Source organism: Lissotriton helveticus, chromosome 12, assembly GCF_964261635.1.
Source record: "Lissotriton helveticus chromosome 12, aLisHel1.1, whole genome shotgun sequence".
In the NCBI taxonomy this organism is placed as follows: domain Eukaryota; kingdom Metazoa; phylum Chordata; class Amphibia; order Caudata; family Salamandridae; genus Lissotriton; species Lissotriton helveticus.
The window spans coordinates 608401015-608416358 of record NC_136073.1 but is presented as its reverse complement, the minus strand read 5'-3'; the positions used below and the strand labels follow the sequence as shown (position 1 = coordinate 608416358).

Sequence of the window (15344 nt, the reverse complement as noted above, 5' to 3'; positions counted from 1 at the left end):
CCCAGGAGGCTTCCAAGCAGTGGCCATGCACCACCACTGTATGGGCATCCCATTTAACCGCTTGAGAAGTGATACTGCCTAAATTAAGGGTAAAATATTGATCAATACAGTGGGCGAGATCCGTGTGGAAGGGGGGGTCAGACAAAGCCTCCAACTGTAGCCGCCAGGTAGATATGGTTGGGCATTGTCATCCCCATTACAGGGTCAGTTTTAAGGGGAAATGGTCAGATAGGGTGCGTGCAAGGTATTCAACCCCAGATAAGCGCGCTCCTAGCTGGGTGCCCAAAGAATCTTTAATTCTGGTGTGGCCATCATGGACCTACGAGTAGAAGGAATACTCCCGATCTGGGGGTGCAGGTGTCGCAATGCATTAAAAAGGTGAATTCGCTACATGTATTGACCAAGGTGTTGAGCGGATCCTTGTGTGGCAGCCTTTCTTAGGAGGGGGGAAGGTGGAGCAATCAAGCATCCGGTCCATGGAATACATGGCTTGGCAGTTCGGGCTGGACTGTTCCCATGAGGCACAGGGTCAGACTGATTTGCATATAGCCATGTCTGAAATGAGGTGGCTGAGTGGGCTAAAGAATGGTGATGGATGAAACTCAGATCAGTTGACTGGGGGTGAGTGTTTGATTTGCTCAAACGCTCCGTCCATCATCCCCTTTTGTATCACTTTGTTCGCCCTAAGTGTGGCAGGGTATGCTCAGACGTGAGTCCCTTGCTCACTTGGCCACTGGATTCAAGATAGCCTGGCTGATGAGGATTATGAATCCGAAACCGGTCCCAGGATGCTTGTTTCCGGTCCATGGAATACATGGCTTGGCAGTTCGGGCTGGACTGTTCCCATGAGGCACAGGGTCAGACTGATTTGCATATAGCCATGTCTGAAATGGGGTGGCTGAGTGGGCTAAAGAATGGTGATGGATTAAACCCAGATCAGTTGACTGGGGGTGAGTGTTTGATTTGCTCAAACGCTCCGTCCATCATCCCCTTTTGTATCGCTTTGTGCATCCCCATTACAGGGTCAGTTTTAAGGGAAAATGGTCAGATAGGGTGCGTGCAAGGTATTCAACCCCAGATAAGCGCGCTCCTAGCTGGGTTGCCCAAAGAAACGTCAATTCTGGTGTGGCCATCATGGACCTACGAGTAGAAGGAATACTCCCGATCTGGGGGTGCAGGTGTCGCAATGCATTAAAAAGGTGAATTCGCTACATGTATTGACCAAGGTGTTGAGCGGATCCTTGTGTGGCAGCCTTTCTTAGGAGGGGGGAAGGTGGAGCAATCAAGCATCACATCTGGGACACAATTAAAATCCCTGCCCCAGAGTCAGGGTGAGGATTGGTCTCTGAGGAGCATCGGTGTGAGGTTATCTAAAAATTTGCCCTGTTAAGTGTCTGGGCGTAGATTGCGGCGAGCGTAAGGGGTTCACCATCTAATTGGCCTTCTAGGATCACAAATCGACCACCCTCTGAGTGTCTGCCGTGTAGGGTACCCCCAAAATTAGGATTGCAGAGTTTTACAGACCTTCCTGTGTGCGGCTGCCGCGGCAATGTGACTTACGACATTCGATGAGACCCGTGACGTGAGACGCTAGCAAAAAAGTTAGGAGCACGGAAGACGGAGCGAGGTGCTCCGCGCAAGAAGGCACTGAGAAGGTGCCGAGAAGTTAAGTGTTAGAGGCGCTGAGTTTGAAGGGGCCCACTCCGGGCTTTTAATGTAGAAAATGTAAAAGAAACAATCAAGAAGCTAAACTTATCTCGTGCAGCAGGGCCCGATAATCTTCCCGCCATTATAATCAAAACACAAATAGATTGGTGGGCAGGATTCCTATCTCATATGTTTGTTGTTATTTTAGATTCAGGTTATATCCACAAAACTTGGGGAGGGGCAATTATTAGACCACATAAAAAGGGTGATAGGAAGCATCCAAGGAATTGCAGATTAATCAACTTGTTGGACATTGGAGAAAAGGTATTCTCTAAAATAATCCTTGGTAGACTAAAGGAGTAGGTAGAGCGGTGGTCGATAGTGCCAGTTGAACACGGAGGCTTTAAGGAAGGACATTCTACCATTGATCACTGTTTCGCCCAATGGGCTGTGGCGCGGAAGTCCTTGGAACTGCAAGGCAAGTTGTATTGCTGCTTTGTGGACTTTCGCGCAGCATTCAATTTGGTGGATAGGGAGTATTTGTGGGAGACCCTGAGAACCTTCGAGGCTCCTGAGGATCTCCTGTTGGTAATTCAGGAGTTGCACAGCCAAAATTGAGCACAGGTAATTAAAGATACATCAGATGGCCTAACACCCGAAATAGCGATAAATAATGGCCTTAGGCAAGGCTGCGTTTTGGCCCGCTTCTCTTTGCCATATTTCTAGCAGATCTGCCTTCTATCCTAGGGTCTGCCAGAGGTGCCAGCCCAAAAGTAAATGATGATGATGATGATAGGGAATTTATACCACGCAACTTAGCCCAGGGCATCAAGGTGCACAAACTAAACAGATCGTCTCAAGTTCACCGAGTACATATCTTAGAATATGCCTGACAGAAAAACCAAGTTTTCAATTCTTTGCGAAAACACGCCAGAGAGGGTAATCCCACCAATTCAGGTGGGAGAGAGTTCCAAAGCTTAGGAACTACGGTGACAAAGACTTTCCCTCCCCATCTTGCTTTGGCAAATCTAGGGACTAATAGGAGATTTTTAGAAGATGACCGGAGGGTCCTGCAGGGAGAATAGGGATGAAGGAGGGACCTAATATTCTCTGAACCAGAGCCATAAACAGCCCCATGAGCAAGGCAAAGAAGCTTAAATGTGATCCTGGACTCGACAGGGAGCCAATGAAGAGATTTCCTGGCCAGGGTTGCAGAAGAGAGCCTAGGAAGATTGAGCACCATCCTGGCCGCAACATTCTGCACCATCTGTAAGCGATGGACAAGGCTCTTTTTCATGCCCACATACAGAGCGTTACAGTAGTCCAGCCTCGAGGAGACCAGAGCTACGGTAGCCTGTTTTCGGGCATTCGGCGAGAGGTAGGATGCGATCTTTCTGAGGATCCTGATGATACCACAGCAGGTGGAGACCGTCCTACTGACCTGACGGTCAAAGGAGAGAGAGGTATCAATCAGGACCCCACGAGTCTTGGCGGAATGTGAGGGAGTAGGACATTCACCAAGGGAGTCCGGCCACCAGTCATTAGACCAGATGTCTTGGCAGCCCCCAAAAATTAAGACCTCCGTTTTCTCCCCGTTGAGTTTTAGAAAATTTCGTAACATCCACTGGGAGACTGCCTCCATGCAGGTTTTGATGTTGAGGGCAGATTCACTCACGGACTGTGTGAGGGATACCATGATTTGGGTGTCGTCGGCATACGACAACACCTCAAAACCATACGACCGCATTACCCTGGCAAGTGGGGCGACGTATATATTAAAAAGGATAGGACTTATGGAAGATCCCTGGGGCACCCCACACTGCACTGGTTTGGGGGGACAAAAAAATCACCCAGCTTCACTCTTTGGGAATGGGAAGCATTTGTCCTGTTTGCTGTATGCTGATGACCTATTAATATTGAATCAAACTGAGATGGGTCTACAAAGGAAGCTGAACATCTTCAGCTGATATTGTACGGCAAAACGACTTGCAGTAAACATTTATAAAACGAAAATTCTGTGCTTCTGGAAGAGGAATATGAAGTTCAATTGGTATTTGTGTCAAACCAAATTAGATATTGTAAATGAATACAAATACCTTGGAATATGGTTTACAAATTCCTTAAAGTGGGGTACTCCTCTGGAGGCAAAGAAAATAAAAGCACAACTAGCGGTATGTGGGCTGAAAAGATTGAATCGCAGTTATGGTGATATGTCCCATAGACCATTGCTAACTGCCTACAAAGCAATGATCCCTTCGCAACTCCAATATGGTGTAGAAATCCTTTGTGTAGATGGTAAAAGCTCTTGGGATAAGGACGAAGGGAAATGCTAACAATCATTATTGTCCCTCCCTAGTAATTCAATGATCCACGCAATTAGATTTGAACTAGGTCTGACCGCATGGAATGTCCAGGTGCAATTAAGCCTACTTAGATTCTGGAATCGTTTGGGCTCTGGGGAGGTTACAACTGTGTCCCAGTGGTGTATGAAGGAGATTCAGCTCAGTGAGTTAAAATGGGCCAAAGCTACAAGAAGTAAACTCCAGACCATTTGTGATCACGTGAATGTGAAAATAGATCTGCAGACACTGCAAATCGATGTAATAAAGAGTGTACTTAAATTGCAGGGAAAGGAATTGTCTAGAGCAATAGACCTAGACCGGGAGTACCTGAGTAAGAAAGACTCTGTAAAATTTATGAGTAATAACTGGGAGAAAGAAATCAATTACCCCTACCTAGACACACTACCGAACCAATGTTGAAGAATGGAAGTTTTTAGGATAAGAATTGGCATTAACCCGGCATTAACAAATAGTTTAATAGAATCAGGCTTGATGCAACCAGATGGAAAATGTATGTGTAAGATAGGGACGAAATGTAATATTTTAGACATTTTATTGGATTGCATAACATTTTGAAACCTTCGTAAACTGTTTTTACGCCCAATCTTTTTAAAATATGATGTATGGTCACGTACACAAGCTTGGGAGCTTATTGCTGATATGGAACATTTAGATACTGCAATAGCTATTGGAAAATATATGCAGGGTGTAAATAGGTCCCCTGCTTGATTATAGGTTTAAGTGGAGCTATGAGTATTTTGATTTAAAATGAAATTTTACTGTTTTAAATTTGCTAGAAAAATTGTTAGGAATGAAGTTTTACAAAAAATAGATGTTAATACATGAGTACCTTGATTTTTAATGCTTAGGAAAGCGAGCTTTCTAATGTTTTAGACTTTTTCTTATTATTGTTGTAAGAGTTTATGTGGTTTAAAGACCTAAGAGATAAATAAACTTTATTTTTTAACTGAACCTAACTGAACTACCCCCAAAGCCACCCAAATTAAGACTCCTAGAGCAAAGGAGGATTCTGAAGTGCTGTATACCTGCCTCCTCCATTTGGCATTAAGTTTCAGTGGCATTGAGGTGTGTTTCTTGGAACTTGGCTATATGTATCTCGCTCCGTTTAAGAGAAGCACAAATGTGATACCCTTTTGATGGTGTGGCCATACCTCATATATTCCAGGTAATTGTGATATTGAGGGACAAGGGTTTGTGGTCGCTCACTCATCATGTCATGCATTGTATCTAGACTGGGGACCTACGAACCTGCTGCCCCCTCCCTATGGCGCAAGCGAATCAGGAAGTCACTGCATATATCCATGGCGCATGGGGTTGCAACAAATACTGTGTGGAATATTGACAGAGCATCTCGGTTAACCATGATAACAATAAACAAGAGTCCCCTTCGGGACAGTAGCTGTGGGAAGGCCAATCCATACGACAATCCCCAAACTATACGTCGGCATCAATACAATGCTGTAAAAGAGTAGCACAACAGAAAAAAACAATCCATGCTAGAGTCCACTTGGAAACATGAGGGTAGCATGGCACAAAAATCCAAGTCAGGGACCGTATATGGCCACGATGAGGGGCCAGCATTGTTTGGGTAGACCTCAGTGCAGGCCCTGATTATAAGTAGGGCTCCCGGTTTTCCGTTTAAACAGATTTTTACATATAAATACAGACGGAAAACAAGTTTTCCTTTGTCTGTATTTATATATAAAAACGGGAAAATACTAGCTGCCATGCTCCAGCCGAGAGTTGACTCACCACGCACGGCTGGTGCTCATCACTTTCAGAGACGGCAGACTGTCAAGGCAGTGTTTCTGGCCAGTATCATCTTTCCTTTACTGACACCTCTTTCTCTTAGCCTAATCGCTGCATCTGCATGATAGCAGCATTTAGGCCGATGCTTGAACTCTCCTGAGGTGTGAAGTTAGCCCTGCCCCTGCATGAAGAAAAGCAGGGCATCCTGCAGTGCTCACAACAAAAACAAGCATTTGCATTGCAGCAGTTCTTTATTCTTGCCTGTTCTGATTTGGTCTGTTTCAAAAAGCTACTCAAAACCTGTCTCTTAACTATCTTTCTTCTCCTCTCTCACCTGGGTCCGCACTTTAGCGCCGAGATACCCCTGCGGGGTGATTCGTTGCACTATATAAAGTTTTTTTTTTTACTCTCCCTCGTTGGCGTCGCTAAATGCCCCCCCCTCCCCCCGGCTCGTTGTCATCTGTCCCCGCACCTACGCCTCTCGTCTTATTCTTTCACCAGCAACACCCTCCAATCGCTCTTACCAGAACTGGGCGGCAAACTGAGGGATTGCCCCGAGTGTGAAAAGCCCTAGCTAGCTATTCGCCACTGCATTTTATAGCCTCTATAGCATCCTTTGTAAGATTTTTTATGGCTCTGTACACAGAACCCTCAGTGAAATGTGGTGTGCCAGCATCCAGTGCTTGAATTGACGGAGGAAAAGCCACAGAGGTGATAGATCTGCTTAAAAACCAGGCTCGATCATGGAATAAAAGGTGCACACTTTTTATTTGTTATTACAATCAGTACTTTGAATGGTTACTTTTGATCACAATCAAAAAATTACAGTGGTACTACTCCGGAAATTACGTTACTTCCAAGACACAACTAGGTGACATCTTATACTGTTCAAGTATGTCTTTGCAGAAGCGCTACACGATAGAGTTTCTAGTGTCACAGTGGCCCAGGTCATTAAGCTCTAAGCCAGTTTGTAAGCTGATCGTTGAACAGCATAAGCAGTAAAACTTAGCAGCATTAACTGGGACTCCATGTCCTCTTCGTCTGTGATTTTGCGCTAAAGATTGGTGCGCTTCAAGAAAGAAAGACAATCTATTTATTTAAAATGAAGTATACACATATTAACCGTATAAGTGCTTATAAAATCTTATAAAATTATAAAGATCTTCCCTCACTGCACCATGTTTGCATGTTCGGAGGTGGTTCTGACATCTTGAGGGTTGTTTATATCCATAACTTTTAAGCGTATTGGGGACATTCTGCAAATGGCAAAGTTTTCAGACGAATGTATAGTGTTGACCAATAACAACTGAGTGCATGTGTGCATTGTCAATTTAAATAAATGTGGAAAAATACATAGATGCAGCTTCGACTTTTGCTTGTGGCAAAAATAAATGTGGATAAATACAGATAAAATGTCCAAAAAATAAATATGGATAAATATAGACGGAAATGACAAAAAAATAAATACCATAAAACCGGGAGCCCTAATTATAAGTACCCCACAATCCCATACATATCACCTCTTACCTGCTCGCTTCTGACCTATCCAGCGAAGTGCACATATAGTTCGGTACCAGAGAGGTGGCAATCCCAGGAGGCATAGTCACAATCTTCTGATCTTCTGACCTCGACTGTCTCAGATGACTAAAGGGAGTGAACCGCCTGATTCCGATCGTCCACTCCAATGGGTGTTCATCTCGGAAAAGTACGAAATAATTTGTGCTGCGGAAGGAGACTTCCGCCACCGCTGAGGCTCATTCCTCAGTGACCTGGACTTTGGATGGGCGCACCCTCGTCTTCTCTGTTTTGGGAAATAACCAATCGCTTTTATGTTGATCCAAAGAAAGGGAATGTAGCATATCCTTCGTGTGGAGCCATGAGTCTTGTCGCCATCAATGACGCCTAGCTTAGCAGAAATTGTATTTCAGGTCCAGTTCTCGGAGGCCTTGTTTAGCAAGAGAGTATGACCCCTCTCGATGCTGCACCTCCATGGTGAAGTCTGGATACACCATGATGTGAGCATTTTCGTGGGCTAGAGGACACTTGGTGCGGAAACATTGTAGAAGCAAGTCGCAATAGTTAAGGAGCCGCGTTATGATGGGGTGAGGGGCAGCCCCTGGTCGAGGTGGTCGTCTCGGCATGCGATGAGCCCTTAGAACCGAGAAGAAAGCAGGCTCCTTGCCTTCTAGGATGTTGTTCACCAGCCATTCTTCTAAGAACAGCTCCACACTGGGGCCCTTAGTGTGCTCAGGAAATCCCATCAGGCAGATATTATTACACCTTGATCAGCCCTCGGTGTCCTCTGTGATGCAGGGTGAGAACTTCAGCTTCCACCTTCTTCAGGAATTTCTGCAGTGAGGGCCATGCTATCGCCAGCGTGAATTCGTCCTCCTCCGCTCGCTTCACAAGTTTGCGGTGATCAGCCCGCAGTAAATTGACCCCCACTATGCCAGAGTCTATCCTTGTCTCCAGTGAGGCTTTAGTGTCTATGTTGGCCTGAAGGACCGTATCCGATTGGGCAGAGCAAACAAAGAGCATCTTTTCAATGTCTTTAGGCTGCCAAGCATCTTGTCCACTTGTGTGGAGTCCACTTTCAGGTTTCGGCAGCCCAGTGGCAGTGGTTTATGGCGCTTTGGTTTCACCATCATTAGAGTGCACCAGAGTGGGTCCACCGAGAAAGTATGGAAACGAGCAGTCTGGGCTCTCGGCCAGGTATGTTGCTGGGATTAGCAGGCGGCAGTTCTGTTGAGTGCAGGACTATGAGTGATCATATGGAATGAGGAATATAGTGATGGGTCATACCCGCGGAGCGAAACCCCTCCGCTATTCTCACAGGTAACGCAAGCTCTCTGGGGCCCATGAGGACACTATGCGTATCACGCAATGGCAGGGAGGAAATGTCTGATTTGGCCCCTTTGATGTGAATCACTTGTAAGCCGCATAACTCCATCTGGAGCAATAAGAAGGCATAATGTCAATCAATGAAAGTCCTTCCATTCAACATGCCACACTCACTGGGGAGCCCTGAAAGGATAGGGAAGGCTGGTGCACCACGGCTCAGCAAAGAGGATGTCTTCCGAGCAACCAAGGTCCAGGCTCCCGAGTACCCACTGAGTCAGTGTGCTGCAGCACACATCCGTAGATGCGAGGTGTTGCCTCTTGCCCAGCGGAGGAGAGTGAGAAGTAAAAGGTTTCAACCGCTCCCCTGAGCCAGCAATAGTCCTCTCAACTGTCTCACCTCTGTAGCTCTGCCAGGTCTGCCGCAGTGATAGCCTCATCGTCGACACCACTGGCCCAGCAAGGCAGCAGTCAAACCAGGGGGCTCGGGGCAAGTAGTTCAGCCAAGCAAGAGGGAATTAACACCTGATCCGGGTGCTTATCAGCACGTAAATCGGTGTCCTCGGCTCTTCCTATTCACTCCTTTTATCGCCTGTATGCTTGATATTGCATTTGTTTTGGTTTCCTTGTCCTTGCGTAGTCCCCTCTAATGATAATGGTGGGCCCGGGAAGATCCACGACTTCGTTCGTGGACTGTGGGCCGTTCCCGTCAGTCAGGCCTCCAAGCGGGAAACCCAGGGCCGACACGCCTGTCAGAGATTTGCAGCCTGGTTCCCCACTAGAGGCAGCGGTCACAGTAGTCGGTGCCAGGAAAGGCCCAAAGGCCACGCTGGAGGGCCGTCCTCAAGCAGCACTTGCCACCACAGGTCTCCGTCACCAAGTTGGGTGGGGGGGTGGCAGAGGGACACAACCAGTCCACTTGCCTCCGCCCAACGTGTCCAAAGTGAGCGATTCGTAAAGGAGAAGAGGACTGTAAGGTCACACCTCATCATCTCTGTCTCCGGTCTTCTGATTCACCACCCGGTTCTCATAGCACCCCTGGGCCTAGTAGTTGGGTGCCTGGTAGTCACCAGGCGGTTTGGGCCCAGCCTGCCTCTCACTACCTCCTTTGACAGCAACTCCAGGCCAAATACAACCCAGGCCGCAGGTCTAGAGGTGTTCGCAGCATCAGGTGGTTCTGGGTCAATCAGCTGTAAAGTGCGCTTGAAGGAACCTCTTATGAAGGGCCTGCATCTTGGGGTCGCTGCCGGGCTGTGGTGGCAGGCCCGGCCCTGTTCGCCATGGAAGAGTCACTCACTCTCGCGGAAAAAGCAGTCCGCCGTGCCCACTGACCACAGGCTTCATGCAGGCTGCGGTAGGAGCCAGTGATAGCAAGGATGTAGGGGATTGAAACAGGATAGATATCGGGCCTGGTGCGGAGTTCCGTATTACGCGTCTACCATACACGCCATCTTGCAAACACCCCACAGAATTATAACTGTTAATGGAATGTTTCAGAGACTAACTAAACCAGTTGACTCTTCACTCTACTAACACATGCAACTAAGCACAAATGTATCGATTGTTTACTGTGTAAGTCAGTCTGTGATAGTTACCGTCTCTATTTTCTAATATATGCAGTCAATTTTCACAGATATGCTGTACTCCTTCTTTAATCCAACTTGTTCTGCATTAACCAAATGTCTGCCTTCTGATTTTAGACTCCTGTCATTGCACTTGTTGGAAATGATGCATGCTGGAGTCAGATCTCTCGGGAGCAGGTTCCTATGTTGGGAAGTAATGTAGCCTGTGGTTTATCATATAATGGTAAGTATGGCTTATCCCTCTACATTATTTCTCCTTTTCTAACATTCTCATCTTCTACAAGATAACACAATGTCAAAGGATCTCTTCATCTCTTCAACACACAGACAGATATCTAAATATTTTGTGTTTACTTTATTTTTTTCTTACAACTGCTCTTTTGTTACTCAGATTACCATGTGGTAGCAGAAGGCTTTGGTGGCAAAGGCTTCCTTCTAAAGCGAGAAGATGAAGACAGTATGGATGCCATAATCCAAGCAGCCCAGGACAAGAGCAAGAAAGGAAATGCAGCTCTGATTAACGTTCTCATAGGCAAAACAAATTTTCGAGATGGCTCTATTTCGGTATGAGTGCACTCATGCGGGCCACCTCTGCGTTTAAAATGTCAGAAGCCAGCCTCCAAAAGGATTTTAGCTTTATACAAAACCCACATGAGATACATTTTTTATTCAAACTAGTTCCAAAGGGTTCTTCAATTTCTACACAAACACATCCTAAGTGTAACTTGCCGTTTTCTAAAAAACATTCTGAAACTACTTTATTGGGGTAAAATTAACTTCTTTCAGTGTTCTATTTCTATGCGAAGCACATTTTTCAGATTTATTTTTCAGCATGTGAATACACCCTCTGAAGGGAATATGTTAGTTTTCAACCTTCTTTTAAGAAGGATAATTATAGTTTTTTCCCCAAAAAGCAGAACATCTGTTATCTGCTCTACCCTTATGTTCCAGAGTCCACCGTTGCAACATTGCATTGTTCAACTTCCGTCAGTACATTTAGAAATGTGTACATTATATTTTCAGGGGCTTTTAATTTGTCTATCACTGGAGAAATGTATGTGTCTTTGCAAGAAAGTACCAAACATGTTGACAGACTTCCATTTATATTTCAAACTCAAAAGAAAAACAAGTGGTGCTTGGAAAACTGCGAATGCATTCTAAATCTGAGATCTCAGGGATATTTTGCACCCAAAGCTGTGTGACAACACACTGTCTTCGTGGGAATTTTCTATTTGTCAAATGTAAATTCAAGTTTGTGGTAGATGATATATTTAAAATTACAGATCATGACAACTAACTTTTAAGATGTAAATGTCCAATACTCACTTATAAACCTACTTCTTTGATTTGTTGTTTAGACAGATTTGATGCAATGTTCTTTATCCATCAAGGGGAGTTAGCCAATGGGTTCTAGCACTGATAAAGCTGGCTTGTGATAAAATAGGAAGTTATTACACAAAGATATTAGTGTTTTTCTAACAAGATTATTCCTACTACGTTCACATTTCAGATTTCAGACTTCATTTCTTAGGTTATTAATCTACGATTTCTAAAAGTTTCCAGCAAGAAATTTAAAGTGGTGTCCTCTTTCAGCTTGCTGTGTGATGTCACACCCTGATATTGTTTTTGCTACCCATTTTCACCTACACTGAAACCAAACGGGTTCTGTGTATAATCAAGAAAATGCTTTACAATTGTGATTTCTCCTGAATGTCCCAAAAAAGGATTTTCATGAATCCTGTGTAAATTCCACATTTTCAGGATAACAGCTCACTATATGAATAATTTCCTTTTAGATTCATTGTATGAGAATGTATCTTGAATACATCTTGAACTCTGGCTTGGCTCTAGACCTGCTTTAGACTCCTGTAGAGAAACAAAACAGATAGTTTAAATCAAATCAGTATGTCATCCTACCATAGTGCCTTTCCATGGCAGGCTCAAGGTTGTTTTCCTCTGAATTTATCCCTGGGGGCTGGGCATGCTCAATTGGCTGACAGCCTGCTGTCTCCCATTGGTTACTTCTGAAAATGCCAGCAACCTCATAAGCAGCTTTCAGCATTAAAAATATAGTCTGGAAACTGCTGGGTTTGACTGAAAGTGTCACTCATGACATGGAGCCACTTTGAAGGTTTTACAGCAGTATTTGCATCAGCAGCCCAAGATACCGTCAACAAGATGGGTAAAGCACACTCAGCACTATCACAAGCACCATTCATGCACAAAACAATTGCTTGCTGTCATGGCAAACAATTATACCTGTATGGTGAATAAGGCGCTGCCTGGTTTGGGGTGGGGGCAATATAAGCCATATACCAAATTCAAAAGAAAAAAATATATATGTGTGTATATATATCTTCACAGAAAAAAGAAAGGTTACAGGGACGTTCTAGTTAGGCTCACATTTTACAAGTACAAAACCAATGAAATTCAGCAGTTATAGTTGTCTGAGCTAACTAAAACGTATACCCCTGCAATGCATTGCTTATGACCTCATATAATACATCACTCATGGCCTGGTCCGTCCATCCAATGAGTGTAAGGGTTTTCTCAAAGTTTGAGTGTTAAACGTAGATGCTAAACTACTACACAAGTTAAACTAGTATACTTTGTGTACTAATGAGTGATACTATTTCTAACATAAATTATGTAAGTGGTTGTGTGATAGTGTGCGAGTGACTTGGTGTTTGAATGGTTGTGTGAGATTGTATGGGTGAATACGTGGGTGCATGAGTAGCTGTATGAGTGAGTAAGTGGCTGTATGGATGGGTGTGTACGTGGCTGTATAGGTAAATGAGTGGCTGTTTGAGTGAGTGTTTGATTAACTGTGTGTGTGCGAGTGGCTGTATTGGAGAGTGACTATGGGTGGCTGTATGGGTGAGTGAGTAAAGTGTGAGTGCCTGTATGGATGTGTGAATGGGTATGTAAGTAGTTGTATGGGTGTGTGAGTGGCTCTGTTGAGAGGCTGTATGGGTGGGGACTGGGTATGTGTGTGGCTGCTTGGGTGTATAAGTAGTAGTAGCTGTATAGGTGAGTGAGTGGTTGTGTGAATGGTTGTATAGGTATGTTAGTGGGTATATCAATGGTTCTATGGGGGTGTGAGTCGTTCTGTGGGTGATTTCATCAGTGATGTCACTGACCATGTCATAGTGATGTAATATGTGACGTCACAGGCAGTGCATTGTGGGGGCGTCAGTTATACTTAGCTCTGATAACAATAACTGCTGAATTTCACTGGTTTTGTTTGAGTAAAATGTGAGCCTAACTATAACATCCTTGTAACCTTTGTTTTTTTCGGTGAATTTCTAATGGTTTTTAATTCTAATTATAATGTCTCTGAAAACGTTGGCTTTTTCAGTGAATTTCTAAGGGTTTTCAAAACGTTTTTCCTCAACTGTAACCTGTAATGTTTCATAATGGTTGTGTGAGCACCTGTGTGGGTCCGTTTGTAGGTGTATTGGTCCATGTGTGGGTCTCTGAGTAGGAGTGTTTCAGTGGCTTTCTCAGGCAATGTATTAGTGCATGAGTGGGTCTGTGAGTGACTGTGAATGTCTATCTTGCTGTGTCACAGGGTATATCATAGCCTGTGTTTATCTGTGAGTGCCACTGCAAGTGCTGCTTTGTATCTTTCGTGAGTATGTTAGTGAGTTTATGGGTGTACAATTGGTTTTGTGAGTAATGCTACTGTTTTTGTGCATTTCCATACTTTGTGTATTTAAAGGACACTAAGGTCCTTCTGGTCCTAGAAGGAGATGTCATTAAAGAATTTAGTTGTCGCATTCACTGAAATTCAAATTTTACTCCACTGTATCTTTGATGTACTCGCTTTTGTTATTGATTTCTGATCATTTTTCAATATGAATTTGTAAAGTGAACATTTTTAATTTCTATTCGCCCAGCCTAAGATAGAATCATTTCCATTTTTCTCAAGTGGAGCTTTACCTGGGGAACGTGCTATGGTTATATTTCTAAATGTTTCTTGTTGAGGTTTGTTTTCTAAAATGAACATGATGGTCTGATTGAAAACGAAATTTTTTAAGAAGAGTGTACAATTTTGTTGAAAATGTGTACTCATCTACGTTACTTTGTGCTGTGAAATTACTTACTATTCTCTCATTGAGTAAACGTCTACTAGATATTATATACACAAGGTGCATAGTAAACTATCCATTTTTGTATTTCTCTGTGTTATTCCTTGTCATTTGTTTCAATGCATTATTAACTATAGTATTTTTTAAAATATTTTAATCATTGCAAACTTGTTGCGAGTTATTGTGGAACGTATACTCTGGTTCCACAGAAAATGTGGGTTAAGCCTGCTTGTATTTCAAAAAGTTTAAAGGACATATATACACACATTTTAAACAATATTTGACTATAGCTGTTTACTAACATATTGTTTAATCTCTATTTGTGATCATTTGTGAAGAAAACCACTTTTACGGTGTATTTCCCTGTCATGTCCTTTAGGAGAGCCCTGTCATGTATGCCACATTTACATACATTATCCCATTCACACGACTATAACGATTCTAAACAGGTGACCTTTTACCTAATAGCTCCTGTCTCTTCGACACCCGGCTCTTAGTTTTCTATCTGAATCTCTGTACCTGACGTACATAAACATGTTGCCAGGCGCGGCAGATTTATTCTGTATAAGGGTCACAACTTTTTTCATCCGTGGCCAGCAGCCAGCTGCGCATGTTCGCACTTGTTTAGAAAAGTATCAGTGATTGTTTTCAAAACATCCATGGTTCTTTTAAAAACATTGATTCTCGAAAAAAACCTGGAGTGACCACTATAGTATATAAGACCCTCACTCCCCCTACAAATTAGAGGAGAATTCCTTCCAAGCTGAGATGGGGTCCTGCATGCTGAATCTTCGACAAGCAGCGGTCTGACATTTTTGGGGGTTGTCATCATTCGTTCTAAACCATCAGGCGAGGGGTTCATCCCTAGGGGTTTCTTGGCTACAGATTCAAATAGCTATACCGATATACACCTACACATCCAGGTTAGGCGAGGTACATCTAGGCGAATTACTTATGGCGTTCATTTTAGTAATATGCAAGTGCTACTGTTTTTATCTGAACTACTTATGTTCATCTTATTAGCGCGATGGTAGGAATGTATCTAGTATTTACGAAATTGGTACTAGCAATGT

The 15344-nt window shown here is 43.9% G+C and overlaps 1 protein-coding gene across 5 annotated transcripts in view; it reads left to right on the top strand.

Annotated features, from left to right (window-relative positions):
* Positions 1-14358, top strand: part of HACL2 (2-hydroxyacyl-CoA lyase 2) — a 526035-nt gene extending 511677 nt beyond the window's left edge. For all 5 annotated transcript variants that reach the window (XM_078671142.1, XM_078671139.1, XM_078671138.1 and 2 more), the window contains 2 exons: positions 10298-10403; positions 10572-14358. In XM_078671142.1, the coding sequence (XP_078527268.1) occupies positions 10298-10403; positions 10572-10750 (285 nt within the window). In that variant the 3' untranslated portion in view covers positions 10751-14358. The remainder of the gene's footprint in view (positions 1-10297; positions 10404-10571) is intronic.
* Positions 14359-15344: the final 986 nt, after the last annotated feature.